The sequence below is a fragment of the Phacochoerus africanus genome, chromosome 3, assembly GCF_016906955.1.
Source record: "Phacochoerus africanus isolate WHEZ1 chromosome 3, ROS_Pafr_v1, whole genome shotgun sequence".
NCBI lineage: Eukaryota > Metazoa > Chordata > Mammalia > Artiodactyla > Suidae > Phacochoerus > Phacochoerus africanus.
Genome location: NC_062546.1, coordinates 45,853,203 through 45,879,867, shown reverse-complemented (window position 1 = coordinate 45,879,867; position 26,665 = coordinate 45,853,203). Strand labels below are relative to the sequence as shown.

At 37.7% G+C, this 26,665-nt stretch overlaps 1 protein-coding gene across 2 annotated transcripts in view; it reads left to right on the top strand.

Annotated features, from left to right (window-relative positions):
* The window catches only part of PLCB1 (phospholipase C beta 1), a 731,149-nt gene that overhangs the window by 459,232 nt on the left and 245,252 nt on the right, over positions 1–26,665 (top strand). For both annotated transcript variants that reach the window (XM_047771691.1, XM_047771692.1), the window contains exon 4: positions 14,876–15,013. In XM_047771691.1, the coding sequence (XP_047627647.1) occupies positions 14,876–15,013 (138 nt within the window). The remainder of the gene's footprint in view (positions 1–14,875; positions 15,014–26,665) is intronic.

The following is a 26,665-nucleotide window of genomic DNA, read 5'->3' as shown; positions in this document are numbered from 1 at the left end:
GCCATTATTAAAAATTAAATGCTATGAATTTAAAACAAAGGTAGCAAATACTAAAAATTCATTCCTTTCTAATTATTTTGTTATAGTTTTTATTACCTATGATCTTAGGGCTATTTACAGCTCTTGGATCTGTACAGTAAAATACTGTATAACAGTGTGGTGCTGCCCATCCCTTTCTACTTCTGAATTCAGAGATGTTACTTGGGTAGCTTGAAATTGGCCATGGTGGAATTATATGCACCCTGAAAGCAGTCCATATTATAATTCATGGAGGTGGGAGTTTTTGTTCTTGTTTGTGTGCATGGGTTTAGGGGTTTTGTTGTTTTTTTTCTCCTTTCAAAGTCTTAAGTATATACAAGCCTACCAAGAAAGGCAGTTTATTCATGTTTCAATGCAATCCAATTTGCTTGTGCTTAATTATTGAAATTACCCAAAAATGCTAGGAAATCACTCAATTGAAAAGAAATTCAGAACAAATTTTTCAATATCTTCTAAAGTATATTTCACACACACACAAAATGTATTTAGTGGGAATCATTCAAGGGGGAAAAAAAGGAAAGTACATGAATCCTCTTACTCCCACTTCACAGACTGCTCTATTTTTTGAGTACCTAAGTCAGTGTTTGCTATGAATTAATCAGATATCAAATATTTGAATGAATTAATTAGAGAACTCAAGAAGTGGAATAATTTGAGTTAATCCTTGACAATAGGATGATTTGAATTCTCTTGATATTAAACTGGGCAACATTGCAATTAATCCTATCTTCTTATGAAGATGTAAAAACATTTAATTTGTGGGAGTTCACCTCATGCCTCAGCATGACTAGTATATAATTGGACTCAGGTTTGATCCCTGGCCTCTTCTCAAAGGATTGCCGAGAGCGGTCCTATAGGTAGCAGACGCGGCTTGGATCCTGTGTTGCCATGGCTGTGGTGTAGCTGCAGCTCTGATTCCACCACTAGCCTGGGAACTTCCATATGCCCTATGTGCAGCCCTAAAAAGCAAACAAACAAACAAAAAGAACATTTGATTTGCCAATTTCCAAAGGATTTACCAAATTCTTCAGGGAAAACTTAGATAGGGGAGAGATAAGATGACTGAGAAGAGTGGGAAGAAGAGAAAAAGGTGAAAAGAGGGAAAAACGGCATTTGAGAACAAAGTTAAAATAAATTACTTAAAAATTGTTTAGTGTGATTAGTGCAAGTTGACAAGTAAAATGCAAAGAAACGTCTGATAACATCCTGGGAATACTTCATATTTTGGTACATTTTTTATAAAATTCGAGAGCTTCAAACTCATTAAATTCTCCTTTCATTCCTGTTTAGAATTATACTAGCAATCTTGGTGATACTGTAATGGCATGGAGATATTATTAATCTGTCTAATTTTAGTGACTAGACACATTAGTATAGTTCTCGAGATGATTGTTTTCTCCTTGAAAGTTGAGGTTTTAGAAGTGACAACTTTGGTCTTCATGTGTAATGTTGGATGATTTTGATGGATGGATAACAAAGAATTTTAGAAGACATTTTCTTGCTTTTAAAGAGAAACACACAAAAAAGGCATTTTTAAGACAGGGCTTATTTAGACGCTATTTGTTGTTTCGTATAAAAGTAGATATCAGACCTCCTCCAGACTTTGAAGTGTTAAGAGCTTTATATCCCTGTGTTCCTGAAGGAATAATACATTATTGATCTTTATTCTTTATGGAATGTAGTTAACTTATTTATCTAGAGAAATGGAAAAGAAAAGAGATTTAAATAAAATAAGAAGATAAATGAAAATCAAATAATATTTAATCATGAAATATTTTTAGAAAACACACAGTCACATCTATATTTAGACACTTCTAAATAAATTATCCATTTACTTCAAACTCCTTCAGAGACCTATAGCAAATTGATAGGAAAATGTCTTTCCTTTAAACTCCTACAACCCTTTATAATTTTAGCAGCAAAAGATAAACACTTTACAATTTTTTCACTGCTATTTTTCATATCATACTTGAAATAAACTAATTATGTCAGTCACCACAAAAATGTATGAATTGTTTCTTTATATGTGACACAGTAGAGTTTGCACATTTAATTTTGATCACCACACTAACGCTTTAAGGTGAGCAAACATTATCATCATCAGTATTGAGTGAAAATTAAGCTGAAGCCCACAGAAAATAAGTTGCCTAATTTTCAAAGCTATTAAACATAGGAGGAGTTCCCTTCATAGCTCAGTGGTTAACAAATCCGACTAGGAACCATGAGGTTGTGGACTTGATCCCTGGCCTTGCTCAGTGGGTTAAGGATCTGGAGTTGCCGTGAGCTGTGGTATGGGTTGCAGCGGCGGCTCAGATCTGGTGTTGCTGTGGCTCTGGTGTAGGCCAGTAACTACAGCTCCAATTAGACCCCTAGCCTGGGAACCTCCATATGCCTCTGGTGCGGCCCTAGAAAAGGCAAAAAGACAAAAAAAAAAGGAGCCAGAAACGTAAGAGTTGTAGAAATGTCTTTTATCGCTCTTCAAATTATGCTTCCCAGGAAAGAACAAGTTAAGGAACATATAAAAGTAAAGTGCATGTGTTTAGAATAGAAATCAGCCAAATATATACAGACCATAAATTTATAAATGTAAATACAAATATATGTATTCCTTGACAATTCACAAAGTAAATATATAATATGTATATACTTTGTGAATATAGTAAAATATGTAAATATGTACTTACATACATAGTAAAATATTCTGGTGTGCATAAGAGATTAAGTTATTCAGTAGAGGCTCCCCTATTGTCTTTCATTTTCAAGATAATGATTTATTTTTCAAATACTCACAGCATGTTATGTGCTGCCCTGAGCACGTCTATAATTATTCATTTATAACATAAGGCATAGAAGGGTTAAGAAAACTTCACAAGGTTACATTGCTTTTAATTGGCACATCCAAAACCTAGGGTCAGACAGACAGGACGCAATTTCTACCATCTCCCTCCAAGTGTCAGAAGTCCTTAGAATCTATGCTCAGCACATAGATTTTCCAGAAACTGCAAAGGGAACATTGCTTGTGTTGGTCATTATTAAGGAATTGTTGGGCCTTCTTTTTTTATATATGGTTGATTTTTTAAATTAAGAAAATGCATTTTAAAAATTTTATTAACGGATAATTGATTTACAATTTTGTGTTAGTTTCTGCTATACAGCAAAGTGACTCAATTATACATACAGGTATGCTTTTTTTATCCTTTTCCATTATGGTTTGTCACAGGATATTGAATATAGTTCCCTGTGGTGTATAGTAGGACCCTGTTGCTGGTCCATCCTTTATATACTAGTTTGCTTAATGCTAAATACTGAACTTGACCATTTAGCCTCCATTCTTATAATACGAGCTTTATATATATACATGTGTGTGTATATATATATATACTAGTTTATGTGCTTGATTTTAACTTATTTCTGGGGTTTCAGAAGCCCCTTTGGTCCCATCTAACTTTATCAAGGGCCATATAACGCAGATCCCACAACAAAATAAGAAAAAAGTACATCACCGATAAAAGGCTCATGGACCAGAGAGAACTTTCTAAATGTTATGTGCCTTTTCTTGACAAACAGGCCTCATTATTCTAAAACTTGGGCCCAATGACATTGAAACTTACCCAGAAGAAGCACCGCTGATCCTCCCTCTGAAAGTTGAAGGAGAAAGTAATGCATGTCCCCCTCCCCGTGGGGGGTTGAAACAGGAAGGAATATATAAGGGCTAATTGTCTGCTTTGCACACGTCACTACCCCTTGGGACAGGCAGCTTTTTATGCACTAGAGTAGAAATGGCTGTGCATATGAATTTTGCTGGCAGTTAGGTGGTTGTATGTGTCAAAGAAGGCTAGAGGGATAGTTTGAAACATGAGTGACAAGCTACTTATACCTTGGAATTTTTAAGTCTGACAAATACTGAGTAGATGAGGAGGAGGAAGTTAACTACTTTTCCCATCAACTTTAATAAAATCTGCTACATATTTCATTCTCTTTGACGTTTAGTAAAGATGCTTGTACAAATGATGATTGAACTTGACCGTTTAGCCTCCGTTCCTTTCCAGCAAGGCAAGTGGTGCTGTTAGACCATATTTCTTTCCTATTTTAATTTCACATTGGGATTATTTTGTATTTTAAGGAACTGCCTAAAATATCCCTAAGGGAGATGACTTCAATGAATGCTGATTTAAATTTATTCCTCCATTTGAACTGTTTGCACTATTTTTATATCAACTCCATCAAATTGACTGTGCTTTTAACCCAATGTGATACAGAGTGGGCTTAGACTTTTTAGTCAGCTGTACTTGAAGTCCAGTCGTCCCCATTTTATAAAACTGGGCAAATTACTTTACCTCCCCAAACCTCAGTGTTCTCATTTGCAAACTGAAGGGAACAAAAATATAGCTATTTCTCAGTATTAGTTTGCAGATTAAATGGAGAGAAAAATATACAAAAGCTAGGCTGATGCTTGGCACATAGTTACTCATTAAGGAACTTACTGTCACTGTATTTATTTTTATAGAGAACTGGATAGTTAGGAATCTATTTGGTCTGATGAAATTCCTTCAAAGGTAGATCCCATAGACTACATGAAGATGAATCAATATTGAGACAAAACTTCTTATTTCTTACAGTCACTCCAATAGTGTAACAGTCATTTTTTTCTGTACTCATATTCCACTGACCCACCCCCAGAGTTCCCATCTAATCTTGAGAATGTTTTCTGGCTGCAAGAGAAGGGAGTTGACACCAAGGAGAGACGCTCTACCAACGACAGATGGGAACTGACAGATCAATACTCCAGCTTCCAGGATCCTTGGGTCTGTGTTCACACACCCTTAGGGGGCACTGATTGGGTTGAGCCTTTGTTGCTCCAAATGGTAAACTGCTCTATATACTATATACTATAAACACAGTCTATGGGCTTTCTTTCCTCTTTGTCTTACTCATTGTACTTCCTATGATGAATTCCAAACCAATGTTGCCCCCACATTGCTGACTCGGGTCTGTTTCTGGAGCATCAAGAAGCGTTCTATTAGCCGAGCATGTGCACTCCCAACTCAGGAATCTTGCTTGGATAATGTAGCTTCCTGAAACGACAACATTTGTCTAGCTCTGACCAGTATCCCTGGGACATCTCTGCATTCTAGGACTGACTTGTTCTTAGGAAGCCAGGCCATTTATGTATTTATTTATTTTTTATGGCCGCACCTGTGGCGTATGGAAGTTCCTGGGCCATGGGTCAAATTGGAGCTGTGGCTGCTTGCCTACACCACAGCCACAGCAGTGCTGGATCCGAGCCAGCAGCTGTGACAACACTGGATCCTTAACCCACTGAGCAAGGTCAGGGATTGAACCTGCATCCATCCTCACAGACACTCTGTTGAGTTCCTAACCCACTGAGCCACAACTGGAACTCTGGGGCACTTTGTTTTAATCCCACAGTTCTGCTACTTCTGAGTATCAACTGTCCGAATGCCTCTAGCACTGTTTTCCTCATTCTTTTCATTCTGGCTTGGAAACTACCTCAAATCACACCCTGAGCTTGTTCATTGAAAAGAAGAAAACCTCAAGTGGTTAAATTTTAAATTAATCACTAGAATGCTATTTTCCTTGAATTTATTTCTCTTTCCTCTGTACCCCAAGGATAAACAAATTTTTAGCTGCATGGATAGGGCTGTGATCAAGGGGAATATTTTTCAGGGTGGTTGCCTTTACATTTTTACTAAACTATTTTTTTTCTTTTACATTTAAACAGTGTGCTAGTTTTTAGCTCAATAAACTTATATCTGGCATCTTTAAGCCCCTTTGTTCTGGTTGGAGATGCATAGCCAGGTCAACTACATTTTTTCTTTGCCACCAATAGATTTCTTTACTAGTACACCAAGGCTTCCCACAACTGCAGTGAAAATGGTATATGCCACTTAATCACCACTCCAACCAAAACAAATATAAATAATCTTGTTACAATAATGCTTATATGAGATAGAAAGGCCAGTATGATACTTCCACCTCCTTTTCTTTCTAGTGTTTGCCCATGGTTGCTCTGCTATAGTCAGTCTGGTCTTCCTTTGTTCCCTCCATTGAAAGAAATAGCTGCAAAATATCCAGTCCACCCTTATCTGTCACTTACAGGAGAAAAATAGATAAACAAGGTCCTTCAAGTGTTCCCCTCTGTGTGGGCAAATGCTCATAGCACCATATTTCAGAATCATAGTCCATGCAAGTAGATAGCGTTTTTATCTAAAAAGGCTGGCTGGCTGTGTGAGCTGCCTAAACTACCAGTCCATTCTGAAGAAGAGAGTGGTATTCCTCATCACATTCGTAAAAAAGAGAGAGGAAATCTTTAAAATGATTCCAAGGGAATTTGTGCATCTATTTTCTATTTTTATTTTTCAAAAGGCACATGAGAAATTCAAGACCTTGATGGAAAACTCTTCTGGATGTAAGTTTATGTCTTTCCTTCACAACAGATTTAAATAAAGTACAAGAAGAGTTTTCTCAAAGTAAAGGTAGCTTTAACCATGCAGAGCTCAAGCATACTAATGTCACTTAAGTCTAACAAGGAATCTATCTCTTTCATTTCCAACTGTTGTACTGGGTGTTAATAGAAAGACTTTTATATACCTGGTTCTTATATGAATGATGGGTTAAAGTTATATCCATATAACTGTAATTCAGGTTGAAAATATTGCTTTAAGTGCTGGGAATAAAATTAACCTAATATGCAAATTGTTCAATAAGCCTAACATCCAGTAAAGATATATTTTATGTGGATGAAAAATGAGTGAGCTATGTTTTCTGCACCAAGAATCTTTCTGGTGTCAAAAGGAAATCTAAAGGTCTTGAAAAGATTTTTCTGTCTTGTGGTTAGCTGACCTACAAATAAAATAGCTTTTCTTAAAAGTCATATATGTTAAGGAACGAAGGTTAAAACTGGGTTATGACTTTTAAAAATCATCCTTTAGCCTGTGTTTATCCCTTTTATTCATGTCTAATCTGTTGAATTGTATGTTCTAATTATAGTAACACATGCTGAAAGGGAGTTCTTTTGTCTCAGGTGTACAACAGTCTTGACTTTCTGGAAATGGGAATCATTAATCTGAGCGACTCAACTTTCTTTGCACAGAACTGAAGTCATTTAATTAGGAATCCTGATGACTGAGAGAAAAATGAGCTTATTTAGTCAGACAGTCTCTATTTGGTAACTCTTACCAGAATAGAGATGATCTAGGATTTAACTTTCAAAGTGCACTTAAATTAGAGCTGCCAGGATTCTTAGTGGGTCTGGTTAATTCCAACCGTGGAGACACATGCAGAATATCCTCTGGGGAAAACGGGCCTGAGTGACAGCTTAGTGAAAATATGAAATTCCTAGTTCTCCTCACCTCTTATTTTTTTCCAAGCTTATTTTTTCCTTTAGCATTCTGCAACAGAGAAATTGAACATTTTTGTAGAGTTGTGGAAATAGCCTGTTTCCTTTGCAAAAATTTCAAAAATTGTATATCCATTGCAGGGACCAAGAAATATGTTTGAATCTGGTAATAACCTAAATAGATAAATCTTTTTCTGAAAACTGGTCAAGAGGTTTTAATCAGTGAGAAACAGACATAAAATTCCTTAGTATAATAGGTTTGGGGGAAGGAGTGGATTTTATGCAAATTGTATGTTTTTGTTATTACTATTTTGATTTTGTTCATTTTTGAAATATAACCACTCATATTCCCAGACCTGAGAAACACCCCTGCCCCCGAGACAACTTTTTTTTTTGCCTTTTAGGGCTGCACCCTCGGCATATTGAGGTTCTCAGGCTAGGGGCTGAATGGGAGCTGCAGTTGTTGGCCTACACCACAGCCACAGCAACATGGGATCTGAGCCGTGTCTGTGACCTACACCACAGCTCACGGCAACACCAGATCCCTGACCCAGTGAGCAAGGCCAAGGATTGAACCCACAACTTCATGGTTACTAGTCAGATTCACTTCCGCTGCACCACAACGGAAACTCTGAGACAACCATTTTTTAGACATCTGTTTACTTTAAATCCCTTCCACCTAAGTTTCTCCAAACACTTGGTGCCTTTGCTGTTTATCCTTCCAGATAATTCCCGCCTTTGCTTTTTTCTCTGAGGGTCTCCTCAGCTAAAAACAACTGAGGGCAATTTTTGATACTTGAAATGACAGATGTCTTTTCCTAGTATACTTTTCACATATCCATCTGCTTAATAATGAAGAATGAGGTTTGAAGCTACCACATCAGCTTGAGATATTGTGTTAAAAGTGAGAAAACTTAGAGTACAGATAAAAAGAAATGTGAAATCGTGTTTTAAGGGAGGTATTTCTAACATAACCAAGTTTGGTGTTGATAAAAGTGAACTAGATGAAGAAAAAGTATTGTCTTAAAGAGAAAAGAAAATGATTAATGATGGGAAATAAAGTAAAATATAGTTTAAAAATTAGTTTGATCCATCACCAAGAAAGGATATTAGTAAGGAAGTTGCTTGTTGTATGCTTTAAATGATTTCTCTGGTTACTTTCAGAATTACATAAATTTTAAGTATTGTGGCTTCTTTTGAAAATGTTTCTGTTTTTTATGGAGCAATTAGAAGCCTCCTTTTATTTTTGTAAACATTCACTCTAGCGTTGTACTTCACATTGTACTTTACACACCCAATGATGCTATTTATGAACTGACTCAGTGGTCAGCTCTCCAAGGCTTTAAACCATTTTACTATCCGAATCTTATTTATTATGATTTTTAAACCTTTGCCATTACTTTTTTTTTATAACCATTATGGAATGTAATGATTTTTTCCCATTATAGCTGGTTTACAGTGTCCTGTCAATTTTCCACTGTACAGCATAGTAACCCAGTTACACATACATGTATACATTCTTTTTTCTCACATTATCAGCTTCCATCATAAGTGACTAGACATAGTTCCCAGTGCTACACAGCAGGATCTCATTGCTAATCCATTCTAAAGGCAAGAGTCTGCATCTGTTAACCCCAAGCTCCCAATCCATTCCACTCCCTCCCCCTCCACCCTGGCAACCACAAGTCTATTCTACAAGTCCATGATTTCCTTTTCTGCGGAAAGGTTTGTTTGTGCCATATATTAGATTACAGATATAAGTGATATCATATGATATTTGTCTTTCTCATTCTGACTTACTTCACTCAGTATGAGAGTCTCTAGTTCCATCCATGTTTCTGCAAATGGCATTATTTTGTTCTTTTTTATGGCTGAGTAGTATTCCATTGTGTATATATACCACCTCTTCCGAATCCAATCATCTTTTGATGGACATTTGGGTTATTTCCATGCCTTGGATATTGTAAAGAGTGCTGCAATGAACATGTGGGTGCATGTGTCTTTTTCAAAGAAAGTTTTATCCAGATATTTGCCCAAGAGTGGGATTGCGGGGTCATATGGAAGTTCTCTGTGTAGTTTTCTAAGGTACCCCCATATTGTTCTCCATAGTGGTTGTACCAGTTTACATTCCCACCAACAGTGCAGGAGGGTTCCCTTTTCTCCACTCCCCTCCAGCATTTGTTTTTTGTGGACTTATTAATGATGGCCATTCTGACTGGTGTGAGGTGGTATCTCATGGTAGTTTTGATTTGCATTTCTCTACTAATCAGGGATGTTGAGTATTTTTTCATGTGCTTCTTCGCCATCTGTACATCTTCCTTGGAGAAATGTCTATTCAGGTCTTTTGCCCATTTTTTCCATTGGTTTGTTGGCTTTTTCGCTGTTGAGTTGTATAAGTTGTTTGTATATTCTAAACATTAGGCCCTTGTCTGTTGCATCGTTTGAAACTCTTTTCTCCCATTCTGTAAGTTATCTTTTTGTTTTCTTTTTGGTTTCCTTTGCTGTGCAAAAGCTTGTCAGTTTGATTAGGTCCCACTGGTTTATTTTTGCTTTTATTTCTGTTTCTTAGGGGGACTGACCCAAGAAACTATTCATGAGGTTGATGTCAGAGAATGTTTTGCCTGTTCTCCTCCAGAAGTTTGATGGTGTCTTGTCTTATATTTAAGTTTTTAAGCCATTTTGAGTTTATTTTCATGCATGGTGTGAGGCTGTGTTCTAGTTTCATTGATTTTCATGCAGCTGTCCAGGTTTCCCAGCAATACTTGCTGAAAAGACTATTTTTTCCCCATTTTATGTTCTTGCCTCTTTTGTCAAAGATTAATTGACCATAGGTGTCTGGGTTTATTTCTGGGTTCTCTATTCTGTTCCATTGGTCTGTATGTCTGTTTTGGTACCAGTACCACACTGTCTTGATGACTGTGGCTTCGTGATATTGCCTATGTTGAATAACAGTGGTGAGAATGGGCATCCTTGTCTTATTCCAGATTTTAGTGAGAAGGCTTTCAGCTTTTCTCTGTTGAGTATTATATTTGCTGTGGGTTTGTCATAAATGGCTTTTATTATGTTAAGGTATGTTCCCTCTATACCCACTTTGATAAGAGTTTTTATTATGAATGGCTGTTGGGCTTTGTCAAATGCTTTTTCAGCATCTATTGAGATGATCATGTGGTTTTTGACTTTTGTTAATGTGGTGTATGACATTGATTGCTTCTAAAATATTTCTAAAATTTCTTGCCCCTCCAGTTTGTTCCCAATAGTGTTTTTAAAAATTGGGTTTTTTTGTCTTTTTGTCTTTTTAGGACCACACCCATGGCATATTGAGGTTCCCAGGCTAGGAGTCTAATCAGAGCTATAGCTGACAGCCTATACCGCAGCCACAGCAATGTGGGATCCGAGCTGTGTCTGCCACCTAAACCACAGCTCACGGCAATGCCAGATCCATAACCCACTGAGGAAGGCCAGGGATTGAACCGGCCACCTCATGGTTCCTAGTCAGATTGATTTCCGCTGTGCCACAATGGGAACTCCCTTAAAAATTATTTATTGTATGAATGGTGACTATCTCAGATGTAGAAAGACGTAGAATAATGAACCTTCAAATACCTACCCCTCAGATTCAATCATCATCATGACTTTGCCATCCTGCTTTACCCTCTCAATCCCAGATATTCCCTCTAAATACTTCATTATAAATTTCTAATTACATAAAACCAATAGTGTTTTAACAAGATATTTAAACAACCATTAGAGGGAAAACATACAAAGATGCCACAAAGAGTTGGTCATCCTTCTTATAAATTCCTGTTGATTGTATCTAACAATATTGCTAAGGACAGCTGGAATCCTGGAAGCCCTTTTCCAGAATTGTTTTCTATTCTTGGCACCTTCTGTGAATGCTCTCTACTTGCCTTGGGTTCCTCTTTCTCACAGACATCTCAAATGAATTCCCGAGCCTCACACCTAGTCCCTGTAGTTCTGAGAATTGTACTCTTTAATCAGTCAACTATGTACTAAGTGGGTAAAAGTATTTTTAATGGACATATGAATTAAGCAGTAAAGTGCTATAGACAGAAGAGACAATATTTGAGAGAAAAAAAGCCAGAGGATTCTTAGTGAGTCTGGTTAGTTTGCCTGGTTCTCACTGGAAGGAAAGAAAAGGTTCAAAGTGTAGAGCCCATTCATTCCCAAATATTGTCCCACTAAATGTTATAGAAGTCAAGATTTGATGGACTCTGTAATCACTGATTTAACATTTGGGATTTATAATTACAAGTTTCAGGTGGTTTCTGCGGATTGTTTTTCTTTTTTAAGTATACCCCCCAAAATTTTAAGGACTGAGCAAATGTATTTTCAAAGCTTGCCTCAACTGTGTTCAAAAACTGTGATGCAATTAATTATTTCACAGAACAGCTGATATCATTCTTTAATTAGCCTTCACTAGAAGTCTATTCTTTCCGAATGTTCTCTGTTAATCTTCAATTAATGCTAAAATACTAAAAAAAAAATTCCTTTTTTGCTATTATTATTTACTTAGTAAATTTTTTACTGTCTTTCTCTCCTTTTCTATGTCATGCAAACTGATGTTTTTGTGATAGCATTTGCTCTTTCCAGGAGGCCTGATGTTCCTGATAAGTTCTCAGCTTGTTAGTCAGTTATATTGGGCACAGCTTTGAAATGGGATTTTTCTCTCTACATAACTTACCTAAAAACTTTCCTCTTCATGCAGTCAAACAGAGGAGAAAGTTTTATTAACTAAAGAGAGAATTCATGATACCGGTGAAATAACTCAGTTGGAAACCTTCTGTTTGTTTTCTTGTTTTTTTTTTCAAGTTCGCTCTTTCTTTGTAAGGATGCTGTGTATCAGAACCCTAGAAGGGAGATCAGAGTAACCAGTCTAAGTCATTGAGCCCTGTTGGCCCAGCATTTAGCTAATAAATAAATAAGAATGCAAGTTTATTCCTTGCTCTGAAGCTGGTTGCAAATTTGTTAAGTGATTGACTTGATGCTAATTTTCCACATGAACCTCTCATTTTCTTCAAGGCCTGTCACAGGAGAGGAAAATAAATTCAGCCAAATCCACTGAGCCCTATGATAGATTTACTTTGAATTTGGAAGTCTTGGAAACCCTTTTCCAGCAGGACTAGGCCTCCAAGGGATTCTTATTTATGATGTCCCAAAGAATGCAACTTGCTCTGAAAAGACTGCAGACTTTCTCCATGTCCAAACCCAGCACTTTTTGAAAATAGAATTGAAATAACCTATTGATGGCAGGTGCTGTCGTTTTGCTCACACTAACAGACTCTCTTTCTATCAGTGCTCGTATAGAAGAAGGTCCATACTGCGACCCTCAGCTGTGTTTCTGCCCCAACTCTAGATAGCATGGTTGTATTTTGGTTCTGCCAGAACCATCTTCTTCATCTTAAAATATGTCAGTGAGAGATGGGATTTTGCATTTCAGTATGTGATTCAGGGGATGATTTGAGGAAATAAAAGGAGAATTGTGGCCCATAAAAATTTGTTACTGAATGACAGTATGACAGAAAGAGCTCTTGACTGAGGACCAGAAAGAGCTCTTGTCTGAGGACTGAAGACCAAAAAAAGAAGCCTTTTTTTCCAGCTGTTTTTTTTTTTTTTTTTTCTCGGTCTTTTATCCTTTTTAGGGCCACACCTTTGGCATATGGAGTTTCCCAGGCTAGGGGTCAAATTGGAGCTGTAGCCACTGGCCTACGCCAGAGCCACAGCAATGGCAGATCCCAAGCCTCGTCTGTGACCTACACCACAGCTCACGGCAACGCCGGATCCTTAACCCACTGAGCAAGGCCAGGGACCGAACCCGCAACCTCATGGTTCCTAGTCATATTCGTTTCTGCTGTGCCACAATAGGAACTCCTTTTTCCAGCTTTTTTGAGATATAATTGACATAGAACATTGTGTGCATTTAGGTAGATAGCATGTTGACTTGTTACACTGATATATTGCAAAATGATCACCAAGGTGGTAGCTAATGCTCCCATTACACCACATAATTGTCATTTCTTTAAATTCCCATTGTGATGCAATAGGATCGGCAGCATCTCTACAAAGCCAGGGCACAGGTTTGTTCCCCGGCCCCACACAGTGGGTTAAAGGATCTGGTGTAGGTCTCAGTTGTGGCTGGGATCTGATCCCAGCCTGGGAACTCCGTATGCCATAGGGGGCCAAAACTGGAAAAAAAAAAATTATTTCATTTTTATGGTGAGAACATTTAAGATCTACTCCCTTAGCATTTTTCAAGTATATAAAAGATATTGCTAACTATAATCACCATGCTGTACATTAGAGCCCCAGAATTTACCTTGTATCTGGAAGTTTGTCCTCTTTGACCAACATCTCCCCATCTTCCACACCCTGGTAACCACCACTATAATCTGTTCCTATGAGTTCAGCTTTTTTTAGATGACATATAAGTGATATCAGGTAGTGTTTGTCTTTCTCTTTCTGTTATTTCACTTATCATAATATTGTGAGGACCATAATCTTAATCCAGAAATTCTCTCTCTAATACCTTTGGGCAGGTTACTTCACCTCTCTGGGCCTTTCTGAGGTGAGGGACTTCAACACATACCAATTTGTAGTAAAAAGAAAAGGAAGGAGTTCCCGTCGTGGCGCAGTGGTTAACGAATCCGACTAGGAACCATGAGGTTGCGGGTTCGGTACCTGCCCTTGCTCAGTGGGTTAACGATCCGGCATTGCCGTGAGCTGTGGTGTAGGTTGCAGACGCGGCTTGGATCCTGCGTTGCTGTGGCTCTGGCGTAGGCTGGCAGCTACAGCTCCCATTCAACCCCTAGCCTGGGAACCTCCATATGCCGTGGGAGCGGCCCAAGAAATAGCAACAACAAACAACAACAATAACAACAACAACAAAAAGACCAAAAAAAAAAAAAAGAAAAGAAAAGGCAGCTTTATCTGGATATGATCATACTAAGTGAAGTAAGCCAGGCAGAGAAAGACAAATACCATATGATATCGCTTACATGTAGAATCTAAAAAAATGATACAAATAAACTTATTTACAAAACAAAAATAGACCCACAGACATAGAAAACAAATGTATGGTTACCAAAGAGGAAAGGGGGGAGGGAATAAATTAGGACTTTGTGATTAGCAAATACACACTATCTTTAAAATAGATAATCAACAAGAACCTACTGTATATAGCACAGGGAGCTATACTCAGTATCTTATAATAACCTATAAGGGGAAGAGAATGTAGTGTGTGTGTGTGTATGTGTGTGTGTGTGTAACTGAATCACTGCTGTACACCTGAAACTAACACAATGTTGTAAATCAACTGTACTTCAATAAAAATTTTAATTTAAATAAAAAGAATAAAAACTTTGTTTTGAAGGCATTCTAGCTCTATTTTTTTTTGAAAGCATGCCAACATTTTGGAGTTTCTACTTAAGACTAACTTTTTCAACATTTCTTTTTATCCAGGACCCCAAATTACGTGAACTTCTGGATGTGGGGAACATCGGGCGTCTGGAACATCGCATGATAACGGTGGTGTATGGGCCTGACTTAGTTAACATCTCCCATTTGAACCTCGTTGCTTTCCAAGAAGATGTGGCCAAGGTATGGCGGATTGAACTTTCTGAAGCTTATTACCTCAATCTGAATTCATATGACATTATACTGATGCCTGTGAGAGACTTTGAGGTTTTGTCGTATTGAACATGTGCTAAAAGTCCATCTAAAATTAATCCCACTGCTAAGTAGAAGTGTGATTCCAACACTTCCAAACAATGGCATCTACTTTGAATTATGGATATTTTTCATTAGAAATCAGGTATTTGATATAATTTCTTTGAAAAAGAAAATATAGATAAGATCACATTCCATTTCACCTAAACATCTTGTCCCAACTCATTCGCTCTTAGCCTTACCTTGTGCTGCTTCCAACCTATCTTCCTTCCACCCCATCCTATCCAAGTTCTTTGACTATGCTCAACACCTAGCCCATGAGCATGCACATAGTAGCTACTCAATTAACATGAGAACAATTTAAATAAAATTCTAAACAATAATAAATGATACTTATTTGGCCATGGACTAGAAAGAGGAAATAGACCTGGTTTTTCCATTAAGAAGTTGCTAATCTACTAAGATAGTAGCCCTTACAGAAATAACTAGAATAAAGGCAAAATATATCAAACAAGAAGCTATGGCAGTTCCCGTTGTGGTGCAGCAGAAACGAATATGACTAGGAACCATGAGGTTTCAGGTTTGATCCCTGGCCTTGCTCAGTGGGTTAAGGATCTGGAGCTGCCATGAGCTGTGGTGTAGGCTACAGATGCAGCTCAGACCTTGCGTTGCTGTGGCTGTGGCGTAGGCCATCAGCAACAGCTCCGATTGGACCCCTAGCCTGGGAGCCTCCATATGCTGCAGGTGTGACCCTAAAAAAAGGCAAAAGACCAACAAACAAACAAACAAAACAAGAAGCTATGAACTGGGAAACTTGGACTTAAGTATGATGCTTTGTCTAAAAATGTTCAATTGTCATTAAAGAGCACTGAAATGAATATATTGAAAGAAAAGCTTTCTTTTTCCATGTTTCTAGTTTATAAGATACTGATAGTGATCCTTATACCTCACTTAATTTTTTTCTAGAGTTAAGAATATGAATCTAAGAAAACTTTGAAGTGTGCATATCATATCTATGTCTTTATCCTGCTTCTCACATTATGGATCACAACTGTGGGGTCATGTCAGGTCCATGTTCATTGTCTGAGCATTGTGGTCTATAATTTTCTAACTCTTGGTGCTCTGACAGTTTTCTGACCTACACAAGATGGTCTGATCTGACCTCTATTTCACTAGTAATTACAGTAGAGGCATATTTCCAAAACTTGCATGACACCAACTTCAGTTCTTACAATTGAGAGAAAAAATGCCAACCAGTTTTAACACTCTGAGGTCTTTAGAAACTACTCTTCAAGACTGTGTTACAAACCCAATCTATTTTCACTCTTTAAGAACCAAGTCACCCATTTACTTCTGTAGTGTAATTTATGCTTAGAGAGACTTCAATTCAAGGAAACATCATCTGTGTGACCTCACTGCACTTGCCTTGCAGTCATTCTTATGCTGGTATCTGCTGATAATCTGTTGAGTGTATGTACTTCGCTTCTCAGTATAGGTATGGATGTTTGGATGAATGTATGAACATATATAAACAAATACTAAATATTTCTAAAATATCTTTAAAATATCCTTCCCCTGAATGCAGTCGTATTCAGTTTTAAAATGACTGATTCATGATATTCATTAACTCTCAATTAAAAACCTTCAGTAAATGACAGTGACTTTCCCGAAACCTTTTACCATAAGTGAATATCAATTTCATATTACAAACCCATCTGCATATCTTATATTGCATTAAACCTTTGTGCAGTTGTGTTTAAAACATTTTAATTTCCTCCTCTCTGTGGGCTTCTGCTCACTAATTTTCTTCAGGGATTTTGCTTACTGAGCCCTGTGGTATTCCCCATCAGAACTGCATCTATGGACATTTTTCTAGCAGCTACTTGCTTGGTATAATTAATGAAGCTACAGAATATGTTTTGCCTTCCCTGTGATATTCTGTAGGGTATTTTTCCCCCACTGGAATTGCTCAGCCAGAAAGTTGAGATTTGAAAACACCCTGTACTCTGAAAACTTAATTTCCAACCCTTCTAATTGTCAGTATTGTCTCATAACATGGCACCTTCTATTTAGTCACCAGAGCTAACATACACAGTACCTGTGTAGTGCCAGCCCCAAAGGAGACAGTTCTCTCATTATGTGGAACTCCCAACAGGAACCTGAGCTTCTTTGAAAGTCAAATTCTACAGAAGATGTTGTTTACAAAGGGATTCTGGCTCATTCATTCATTCAGCACAATTTTTCAGGTGCCATCTCTGTGTCAGCCACAGTTTCTGTGTCAGAGATTCAGCATTCTGGAAGAAATAAACAAATAAATCACCACTATGAAGTCAGCGTATTGTGGTTCAATTGGAGATCTTTGTGGAAGGAGAGAGCTGGAGGAGAGGGTGTGGGGATGGGGAAGGGATTCTTTCTCTGTGGAATCCTCAGAGAAGGCAAACATCTGAAGGAAGTTACTCAATTGCAACAATATCATAGATTTCTAAGAAATCTCTTGAGTCAATTTAAAGTTTTTTTTTTATCAGAACTGGAACTTAGGGTTTCCTAAATATAGCAATCCAGATTTGCATGCTCTCGTTTTTGCGTAAATCACTTGAATTTTTTTTTTTTTTAGGGCCACACATGCAGCATATGGAAGTCCCCATCTCTGGGGGATGCTCTGACCCCTCCTCAGATCTGCAGGGAGGAGGCAGATATCTTCATCCTTCCCTTTCCTCTCTCACCCTTAATTCCCAACAGCCCTCCGCTCACAGCTCCATGACCTCTGGCACTGTTGGAGGTATCAGCAACAGAAGTTGATTTCTTATATTCTGGTGTAGGCTTTGGAAAGACTTTGGCTTTGATTCTAAGGGAGATGGAAGCCACTGGGTTTTGAGCAGATGAAAAAAACATGATCTGACTATAAACTCTTTAGTCAACAGTAGACTGCAGAGGAGAGGCAAGAATGGAAGAAGAGGGAGCAGATAAAAAAAAAACTGTAGAAATATTTTAGATCTACCTGTATCTATCTATATTTACTTAAAGTAAGAATAGAGAGCATAATCTGTAAGAGGAGGAAAAGTGGGGTCCATCGGTAGAGTTGCTGGTAAGTGGTACTTGTGTTGGAAGGAATTGAAGAGGTTTTCTGATTGCCTCCATTTTCTCAATGCCGAAGAAGGCACAAGTCAGTAGCTGAGAGTAAGGACTTCTAAATCCTCAAGGCTTTTTCCACACCAAGTGGTGAATTTCTTTTAAGATCTGACTGGTAAGGTTAACATGGAATGCAAAAGTCAGATCCTTTACATCCGCCCCCAAAAGAGTGTCATTTGAACAAGCTAACCAATTTGGAAGATCAGCAAATTTTTCCATAAGTCAAGGAATCTGAGGATAAAAATAATTCTCTTTTTCCTGCCCAATTCTAGTCCCTCTTTCTAATATTCTGTTTTTCTTTGAGGCGAGAGGCTATATAGAAAGATGTTTCAAATTGCGCCTACTGCTTCCTGCAGTCATGCAGCCTAAACATCATTGGGAAGGTTGGAAAACAGATTGCTCTGAGTAGGGGGCAGGGTTCACAGGATGGCCAAAGGCTGGTGTTGACCTTCAGGTCTCAGGGATCCAGCATGTAACTCTCAAAAGACTATGCTTCATCGAGAGAATTTCGATAAGAAATTAAATCAGTCTCATGATTAGTAAAGAGGAATCTCTGTAGGCAAAGACTGCAGAAGTAGAGCTCTTCCCTCCTTAGGTTTATAAATAAAAAATGATTTTCAGGCTGTCTTCCCTCTGGATTCTGATCTCTTTCCATGGCTGGAGGCTCACCACCTCACCTGCCAGCCCTTGCCCTATCCTAGATCCTGGTTCAGTGCAGTGTATTAGCCATGATAGCAAGATGGCCTATCACCCTCTGAGAGACAGGATTTAAGTTCCCGGCTCTGATATTCAGTTCTAGTTGGTTACTCTGATAGCCACCCCACCCCCCACCCCCGCTACCCCCAGGTGGACACATTTTGAACCACCATCCAGTTTGGCAGATTTCATCCCAGATGTTGCTCTAGTGTATTAAATGCAGCGGATTGAGAGAGCAAGGATCTGGGGGACTAAGACTGAGATGCCTAATGGCAGAGTTATGAAGGGAAAAATCTTGTGTCCCCTTCTCGCACAAGAATTGACAGATGCCATTGCTTTCAATCCTTAATTCTTTACACAGTAAATTCTCTTGAGCATTTATAAATAGGAAAAACAAGATAAATTCATTTTTCCTATTTAGCCATGCTACTAGTAGGCACTCAGCCTGATTTTTTACAACTTCTGATTGACATATAATATACACAGAAAAGTGCACAGGTCATGACTGTATATAACCTGATGGATTTTTGAAAACAGAACACATCCATGTTAAGCAGCACCCAGACCAAGAAATAGAGCATCACCAACACCCTAGAGGTCTACCCTACACCATAATTTGACCTCCAACCTTATAGATCAGTTGTACCTATTTTTTAAATTTATGTAAATGAAATCATAGAATATGTTTTATTTTTAGTCTGACTTCTATTACTCAACATCTATATTCATGAAGTTCTTCTATATTTTGCATGTGGTTGTACTTTGTTCATTCTCTTTGCTAAATAGCATACAAAAATTTATTTATCTGTTCTACAATTGCTGGACATTCAGGCAGTTTCCACTTTAGGGCTATTTCAAAGTGCGATGCTAGAAACATACACCTTTGTGTGAGAGACGTAGTTTCTGGTCATATATCTTGCTATGTCCAGCTTTGATGAGTATTGCCAATTTCCTAAACTAGTTGAGCCAATTCGTTTCCTAAACATTAACTCACTCATGCAGGGAAAAAAAAAAAAAAAAGTTTAATAGAACATCTCTGTTAAAGTATTAGAGATTGGAGAAACTGTCTCAAAATAACTGAGCTCTCCCAAAATATGTTCTATAAACTGAATCTCAGCCTTGAGTGGCTATTTTTGAATTTGGGGGTAACCTCTGTCACCTCTGCAGCTATGAATGTCATAGTGAATCTAGTTCATTCATTTGGGGAGCGTGATCTGGGATTTCCGGGAAGTTTGCCTTAACTTCATCCAGGCCAGTTGCTTGCCCACCATGGAAATAACTGGCAAGCTCTCTGAATTTCTTAACTAGCTCTCATACCTCTTCCCTCATCCTGCTTCCCCCTCCCATCTTGTTCAGCTTCTTAACAGGTCTCCTCTGTAACCACCTTCTACCTCCTTTCCTTGCATTCTCTCTTTGCTCTCCAACTTTTTATGTCTAAGTACTAGGAATGATCCTAAAAAGTCCTCAAACCTAATCATACTTAAAATACTTTTCAATGCATGTTACCCACAAAATGAATTTCCTGCCAATTTCATTTAATCATTCATTTAATGGGCAAATTTTCACTGAGGGTTTAGCATGTGCCACGTACTAGGGATTCATCACTGACCAAAACAAATACAGCCTCCGCTGTCAGGTGCTGATGAATCATCATTTGGACCCTAGCACCTTCTGCTTCAGTAATTCCTAACCACCTCTTGTACTTTATGCCTGTATAATTGTAACTTTAGTGCCTTTAGAGTCATATACTCTCCTAGATGACCCCTCTCCATTTTGTCCACCAGGAGAATTTTTAAGCCTCCTTGGGGACTCAGCTGCAGGCATCTCATGCATCTTCCTTGTGTTGCATGATTTCCTTGAATCATAATCATTCCTTTCTGTCCTTTGATGACCACGTGCATATTTTTATTGCATTTATCACACTATAATTCTCTGTCAGTGTGTCTGACACCCAGCCCTGGATTTGGAAGCTGCTTAAAATCAGAAAATATAGCTTATTCGTTTGTGTTCCCAAGATCTACCTTAGTGCTTAGCTAGCAGCAGGAATTCAATCAATAAATGTATGTTTGGAGGGGAAAAGGGATAAAGAAAGAAAGGAGGAAGAGAAAAGGGGAAGGGAAGGAGCAAAGAAGGGAGAAAGAAGCTAATGAGTCTCTCAAAACAATTGACAAATCATGAAACATTATAGCGCCATGGAGAATTTGAACATTATGTACTCTAATCTCCTTGTTTTTGAGTTGAATAAATGGAGGCCTGAGCTGGTTGCTCCAGATTCCTTCTTCCCAGCACAGACCCCTCTCCACAGTTTGCCAGGATTCTCAGTAGGAGAACAGACGTGGCACTAACTACAGTGGCCTCCATTCTCTTAAGTGATCCCAAACCCAACCTTGTTCCCACTCAGAGTCATTGTCACTGTAAGCTCTCTAGAGAAAGGGAAAAATAGCTTCAATTGGCCAAATAGTTATCTTTCAGAGGAGGGAATAAGAGCAGATGCCACAGAGAGAGGGCTTTTTTTAAGAAAAAAGAAATTATAGTCTACAAAACAAAACAGAAAAGAGAAGGGGCTACTAAAGGGTCCTACCACAGTCACCTCTGGCCATTCCTGACATAGAACTTGAGTCATCAAAAACTTTGAAACTTTTCTTAGCCATTCCTCTAAATTAATAATATAGACATTTAAAACCTACCTCAAGAGAATCAAGGTTCTTATAATTCTTTTTATTCCAGAGCACATATGTTGAGATAACAATTTATAAACATTAACAGATATTCCATACACGATGTCAGGTGTATCTCATTTTCTTTTTGAATTTAGCAACAGTTTATGGTGAGTGAGCAATGGCTATAAGTTTGACTTGAAACAAAAATGATTGAGAAAAAGAGAATGAGATCCATATATTCTTTACAGCAATGCATTTGGGGAAATAATGGAAAGCTGTGCTAATCTCCTTGGGGGTAATATATACATATATATATATATATATGCCAAAATATTGCCAAATTGAATATATATTGCTGTTTATAAATGTGAAAAGTTAGCCCTCTTGGTTATTGTATTTTGTGAGATTGCTGCTATTCCTGACCTTCTCATATTAGCAAAAAATGCCTATGTCATCTTGGGATATTTCCCCACCCATTCATAAATAAGGGCCAACTTCTTATCAGGTCTTTACATTGCACTGTCAGTCTTGGAATTTTACAGCTGTGGATGTCCTTCGTTGGAAAATGAGATTCACCCCACGTTTTGCTCTTTAGTTTTAGATGAGTATGGGTCAGAGGAAGGATGCACATTTTAAACTTTCAAATTGTGAAAATGGAACATCCATATAAAAGTTTAAAAGTTCAAAGATATTCATTTTAAAGAAGTGGGAAAAAGGCAATTCAGATGTTAACCTCTTCTTATACCCAGATAAGAACTAGCGGTTGCTGTTCTGTTGATTGTGGAGGAAATCATCCCCACCCACCCTCCCATGGTGTCTTTTCTGATTCCTCAAACTAGAGCTTTTTCTGAGCCAGGAAGTGTTCAAGGATGCCACAGAAAGGAATTAATGCCTAATTTCAGGGAAAATACATATGCCAAGAGACAGAAATGATTGTGGTTTCAGATTATGGGCTAGTGTTAATGCAAGTTCACTTTTTCCCAAGAAAAACAAAGACAGAAAATTGTTTTAAGCAGCAGCATCTCCCCTTTTCCTTCCAACCACCCTATAACACAGAAATAAGCTGCTTCCTCCTTGTTCTTCTGCCTCCCTGTCTACTGAGCTTGGCAGCTGCAAAATCCCTGATTATATTATCTGTGAATTTTGCCTTAAAGCAGGCAAAAAGATAGCTTAAAAATTTCACCATAATTTTTGGAAAGAAAGAAGAATTCTAAGAAAATTTGGCTTCCTTGTTTAATTACTGTGGGAAAATACCTGACATCCTTTGAAAGTGGCAGTTATATTTATGTTTCCCATATGTCAAATGCTACCAATGAATAAGCTTCCCCTTAGAACTTAAAAAAAAATGAAAATATTTGGTTAATAACTTTCCTATTGGCAGTATAATACTGATCTTTCATTTATTCATTCAACAAATATTTAATTGTCTACTGTGTCCCAAGCACAGTTTTGAGTACTGAGGATAAACAGACACAAATGACTGTCTTCATGAAGCTTACATAATGGTAGGGGTAGGGTGAGGATAAACAAAATAACTAAGATGATGATAAATGTTAGGGAAATAAAGCAAGAAAATGAGGTAGGAAGTGTTGGGAGGGTGCATATTCCAATTTTAAATAAGTTGGCCAGATAAGATCACATTGAGATGACGACATTTGAGGAAAATGTCAAAAGTGATGGAGTGAGTCAAATGGCTATTATAGAGGAAAGTGGTGCTGGGACAGATGTGACCCAGGATATTGGTGGAAAGGAATGATGAGCAGGAAGGAGAGCAGGGAGAGGAGAGAGAGAAGCTGGGGGAGGTGACTGGTGACCCGAATAATGGTGGGTGGCTGCTGTGAAAATTTGGTTTTACTCTCAGTAAACATGGGTAACTATTATTATCATTTTGAGCAAAGGATGGATTTGGTGTGACATATTTTGACAGAATTGTTCCAGCTTTTCTGTTAAAAAGCCATAGTAGGGGTGTAGAAACAAATACAGGGGGACCAGAGTTCTTTGGCTAGAGGTGGTAAGACATGGTTAGTTTCTAGGTGTATTTTCAGTGTAAAGCCAAAAGATTTACTGCATGGATCAAATACATGAAATGAGAGAAAGAAAGAGCTAGGGATCATCTCAGGGCTTTGGAGAATTTTATTTATGGAGAGCGAGCCAGTTAGGAAGGGAAAATCAGAAATTTGGTTTTGGACATAAATTTAAAAGTAGTATTATCCCAAAACAGAAAAAGGAGCACAGGTGTGACTTCTTACCTCTCTTGAGATACTGTGAAAATGATGGTAAAGGAACATAAATACCTAGTGCCAGAGAATCAGATAGGTCATTAGGACATGACTTATTTCAGTAAGTTTGCAGGAGAGGAAATAGAGAGAGGACAGTGCCTAATGAGATGAGTGGAGAAGACCACAGTCGAGGTTACATAGAGAGTTGCAGCCAAGAAAGTCCCTTATCTGCTCAGAAGAGATGCTGAGATTTGACAGATGCTACCAGCCCAGTGAAACATGGAGTAAGAATTAAGGGTGAAAAAGTCCCTTTTCCTGATTGATCCTCATGCAGAGTAACTAATAACCAATTACTTCCCGGGTCAAAAAACTGAGTGTTTGTCTTTTCTGGAACTGACAAAACTATTAGAAAAATATTATGGTAGCTAGTATTGGAGTTCAGGATCTGGAATAAAACTCTTCTCATTCTATCATTTATGGATAACAAGGTTAGTACCCACATGCTCACTGGAAAAGAAGTCTGCAAGCTGATAAATCCTACTCCCATACTCAGAGCTCCCAGCCAGCCCTTCTGTTGCCCCATCTAAGATGTGAACTAACAGTAAAATATACATAGGCTATTCAGAAAGGGTATCATACTGAATTATAAAGGAACCAAGATGAATAAAAAGAGAAGTAATGATAGAAACACAGGGGTAATTAAAGAAACAATTTTTAAAAACTAGAAAGTATCTTCAGAGAGAATTTTCAATACATTTTATCCTTAAGGAAAGAACAAGATGTTATGAAAAAAAGGTAACAGTGCCACAGGTGCGGCCCTAAAAAGACAAAAAATAAATAAAGCCTATCGTATAATCATTAAAAAAACATAGGTAACAAAAATAAGAAAGCTTTTTTAGGAATCAAAAATAAGATAATGGAACAATAATCAAAACTCTCCTGAACAGTCATAAGAGGAGATGAAGAAAATCTCCCAGAATGTGAAACCAAGCAATAACAATAACAACAAATAAAGTCAGAAAACAATCAAGAGTGAAAGGTAAAAAGAAAGCAAGAAGAGAGAAAAGAAGGTGCAAGCATAATCAATCTAGAGAAGACAGTAGCCAATGAAAAGACAAAATAAGATGAAAATATGAAAGACATAATACAAGAAAATATATGAGAGCTAAAGGAAGGTATTGGTTTTGAGGTTGAAATAGAAAATGTTGGAATGGAATAGGTTCAGGCAATATGAATAGGAAGCTGGAAGATAATCAGATAAATGAAAAGGGCTTAATTTTCTTCTCCCCAAAAGAAATTAAGGTTGAAAAGGGGATAAATGTATAAGAAATTCATTATCCAGGAGTTCCTGTCGTGGCGCAGTGGTTAACGAATCCGACTAGGAACCATGAGGTTGCGGGTTCGGTCCCTGCCCTTGCTCAGTGGGTTAACGATCCGGCGTTGCCGTGAGCTGTGGTGTAGGTTGCAGATGAAGCTCAGATCCCGCGTTGCTGTGGCTCTGGTGTAGGCCGGTGGCTACAGCTCTGATTCAACCCCTAGCCTGGGAACCTCCATATGCCACGGGAGTGGCCCAAGAAATAGCAACAACAACAACAACAACAAAAAAGACAAAAGACAAAAAAAAATTCATTATCCAAATATAAGCTATGCTGAAGTATACAGTATTTTCAACAACTGGAGGAGTAGGCAAAAAATATCCATAGTGTCTTGGTATTAGGACTGTTCCTTTTGAAAGCCATGTCGTTCATGGTGTTGGAACTATAGCAAGTATGATAATCAAAGTGTAATATATGGTTCTGCAGAATATTATATTTGCATTTTTATAGTCATGTAAATTTGTATTTTATTGGCTTAAAATTTTTAGAATCAATTTGTGTGTAAATAATTGAAGCCAGTTATGGACACTGGACAAGATAAAAACATTTCAACTTTGACAATTTAAAATGTAAATTTAAGCTAACAAGAAATGGAGGTAAAAGAATTGGTGGGTAAATGTGTTTCTCAGAGAAGTCAAGGGATAGTGTACTTAATTGATGGATTAAGAAAAGGTCTAAGTATGTTGCTTGAGGTTGTAGAGGGGATGGGGAGAAAAGAACACTAGTAAAAATTTTATCAGGAGTAAGGTGAAAGGACAGATAGGAAATGGGATAAAAGATTTAAAGCCTCATCAGCCAGAGTTGGATATCAATAGCTAAATTCTAAAATCAGTCAATCAAGAAAAAGTAGTATAAATATATTGTTTAGAAATATGGGAAGTTCCTACATGGCTTAGTGGATTAAGGATTCAGCATTTTCACCAAGTGGCTCAGGTCATTACTGTGCTGGGGGTTTGATATATGGCCTGGAAATTTCTGCATGTCTTGAATGCGACCCCCCACAAAAAATATGGAATTTACCCCATGAACTTTAAGAAAAGGAATGCTGAAAATACTTGTCCAGAAGCAGTATAAAAGTATCATACATAATCATTGACTTTTGATATAACCCCTCTGGACAATTTTTTTCAACTAGTTCTGTATGTATTTCTTTGATAAACAATTAAATTTTAGATTTCTACTATTTACTGATCATTTGTTGTCGCTGTCACTGGTCCAAGCATTTAACACGAATTGTCTTACTCAATTCTTACACAGTCTTAATGTTACTGTAATAGGAAAATTATAAAAGTAAATACTATCATTACTTCCATTTTATAAGGCAAATGAATATTATGTTAAAAACAACAACTTCTCCAAGATGATTCTATCAGGCAGGGGTTATATTTGTCCTTGAATAATAGAAAAACCAACTAAAAGATAGCTTAGATAAAGAAAAGATTTCTTATTTATTTGCCTTTTGTTTGGTTTTGCTTTTTTCCCCCCCTCCTCATACAGCAGGAA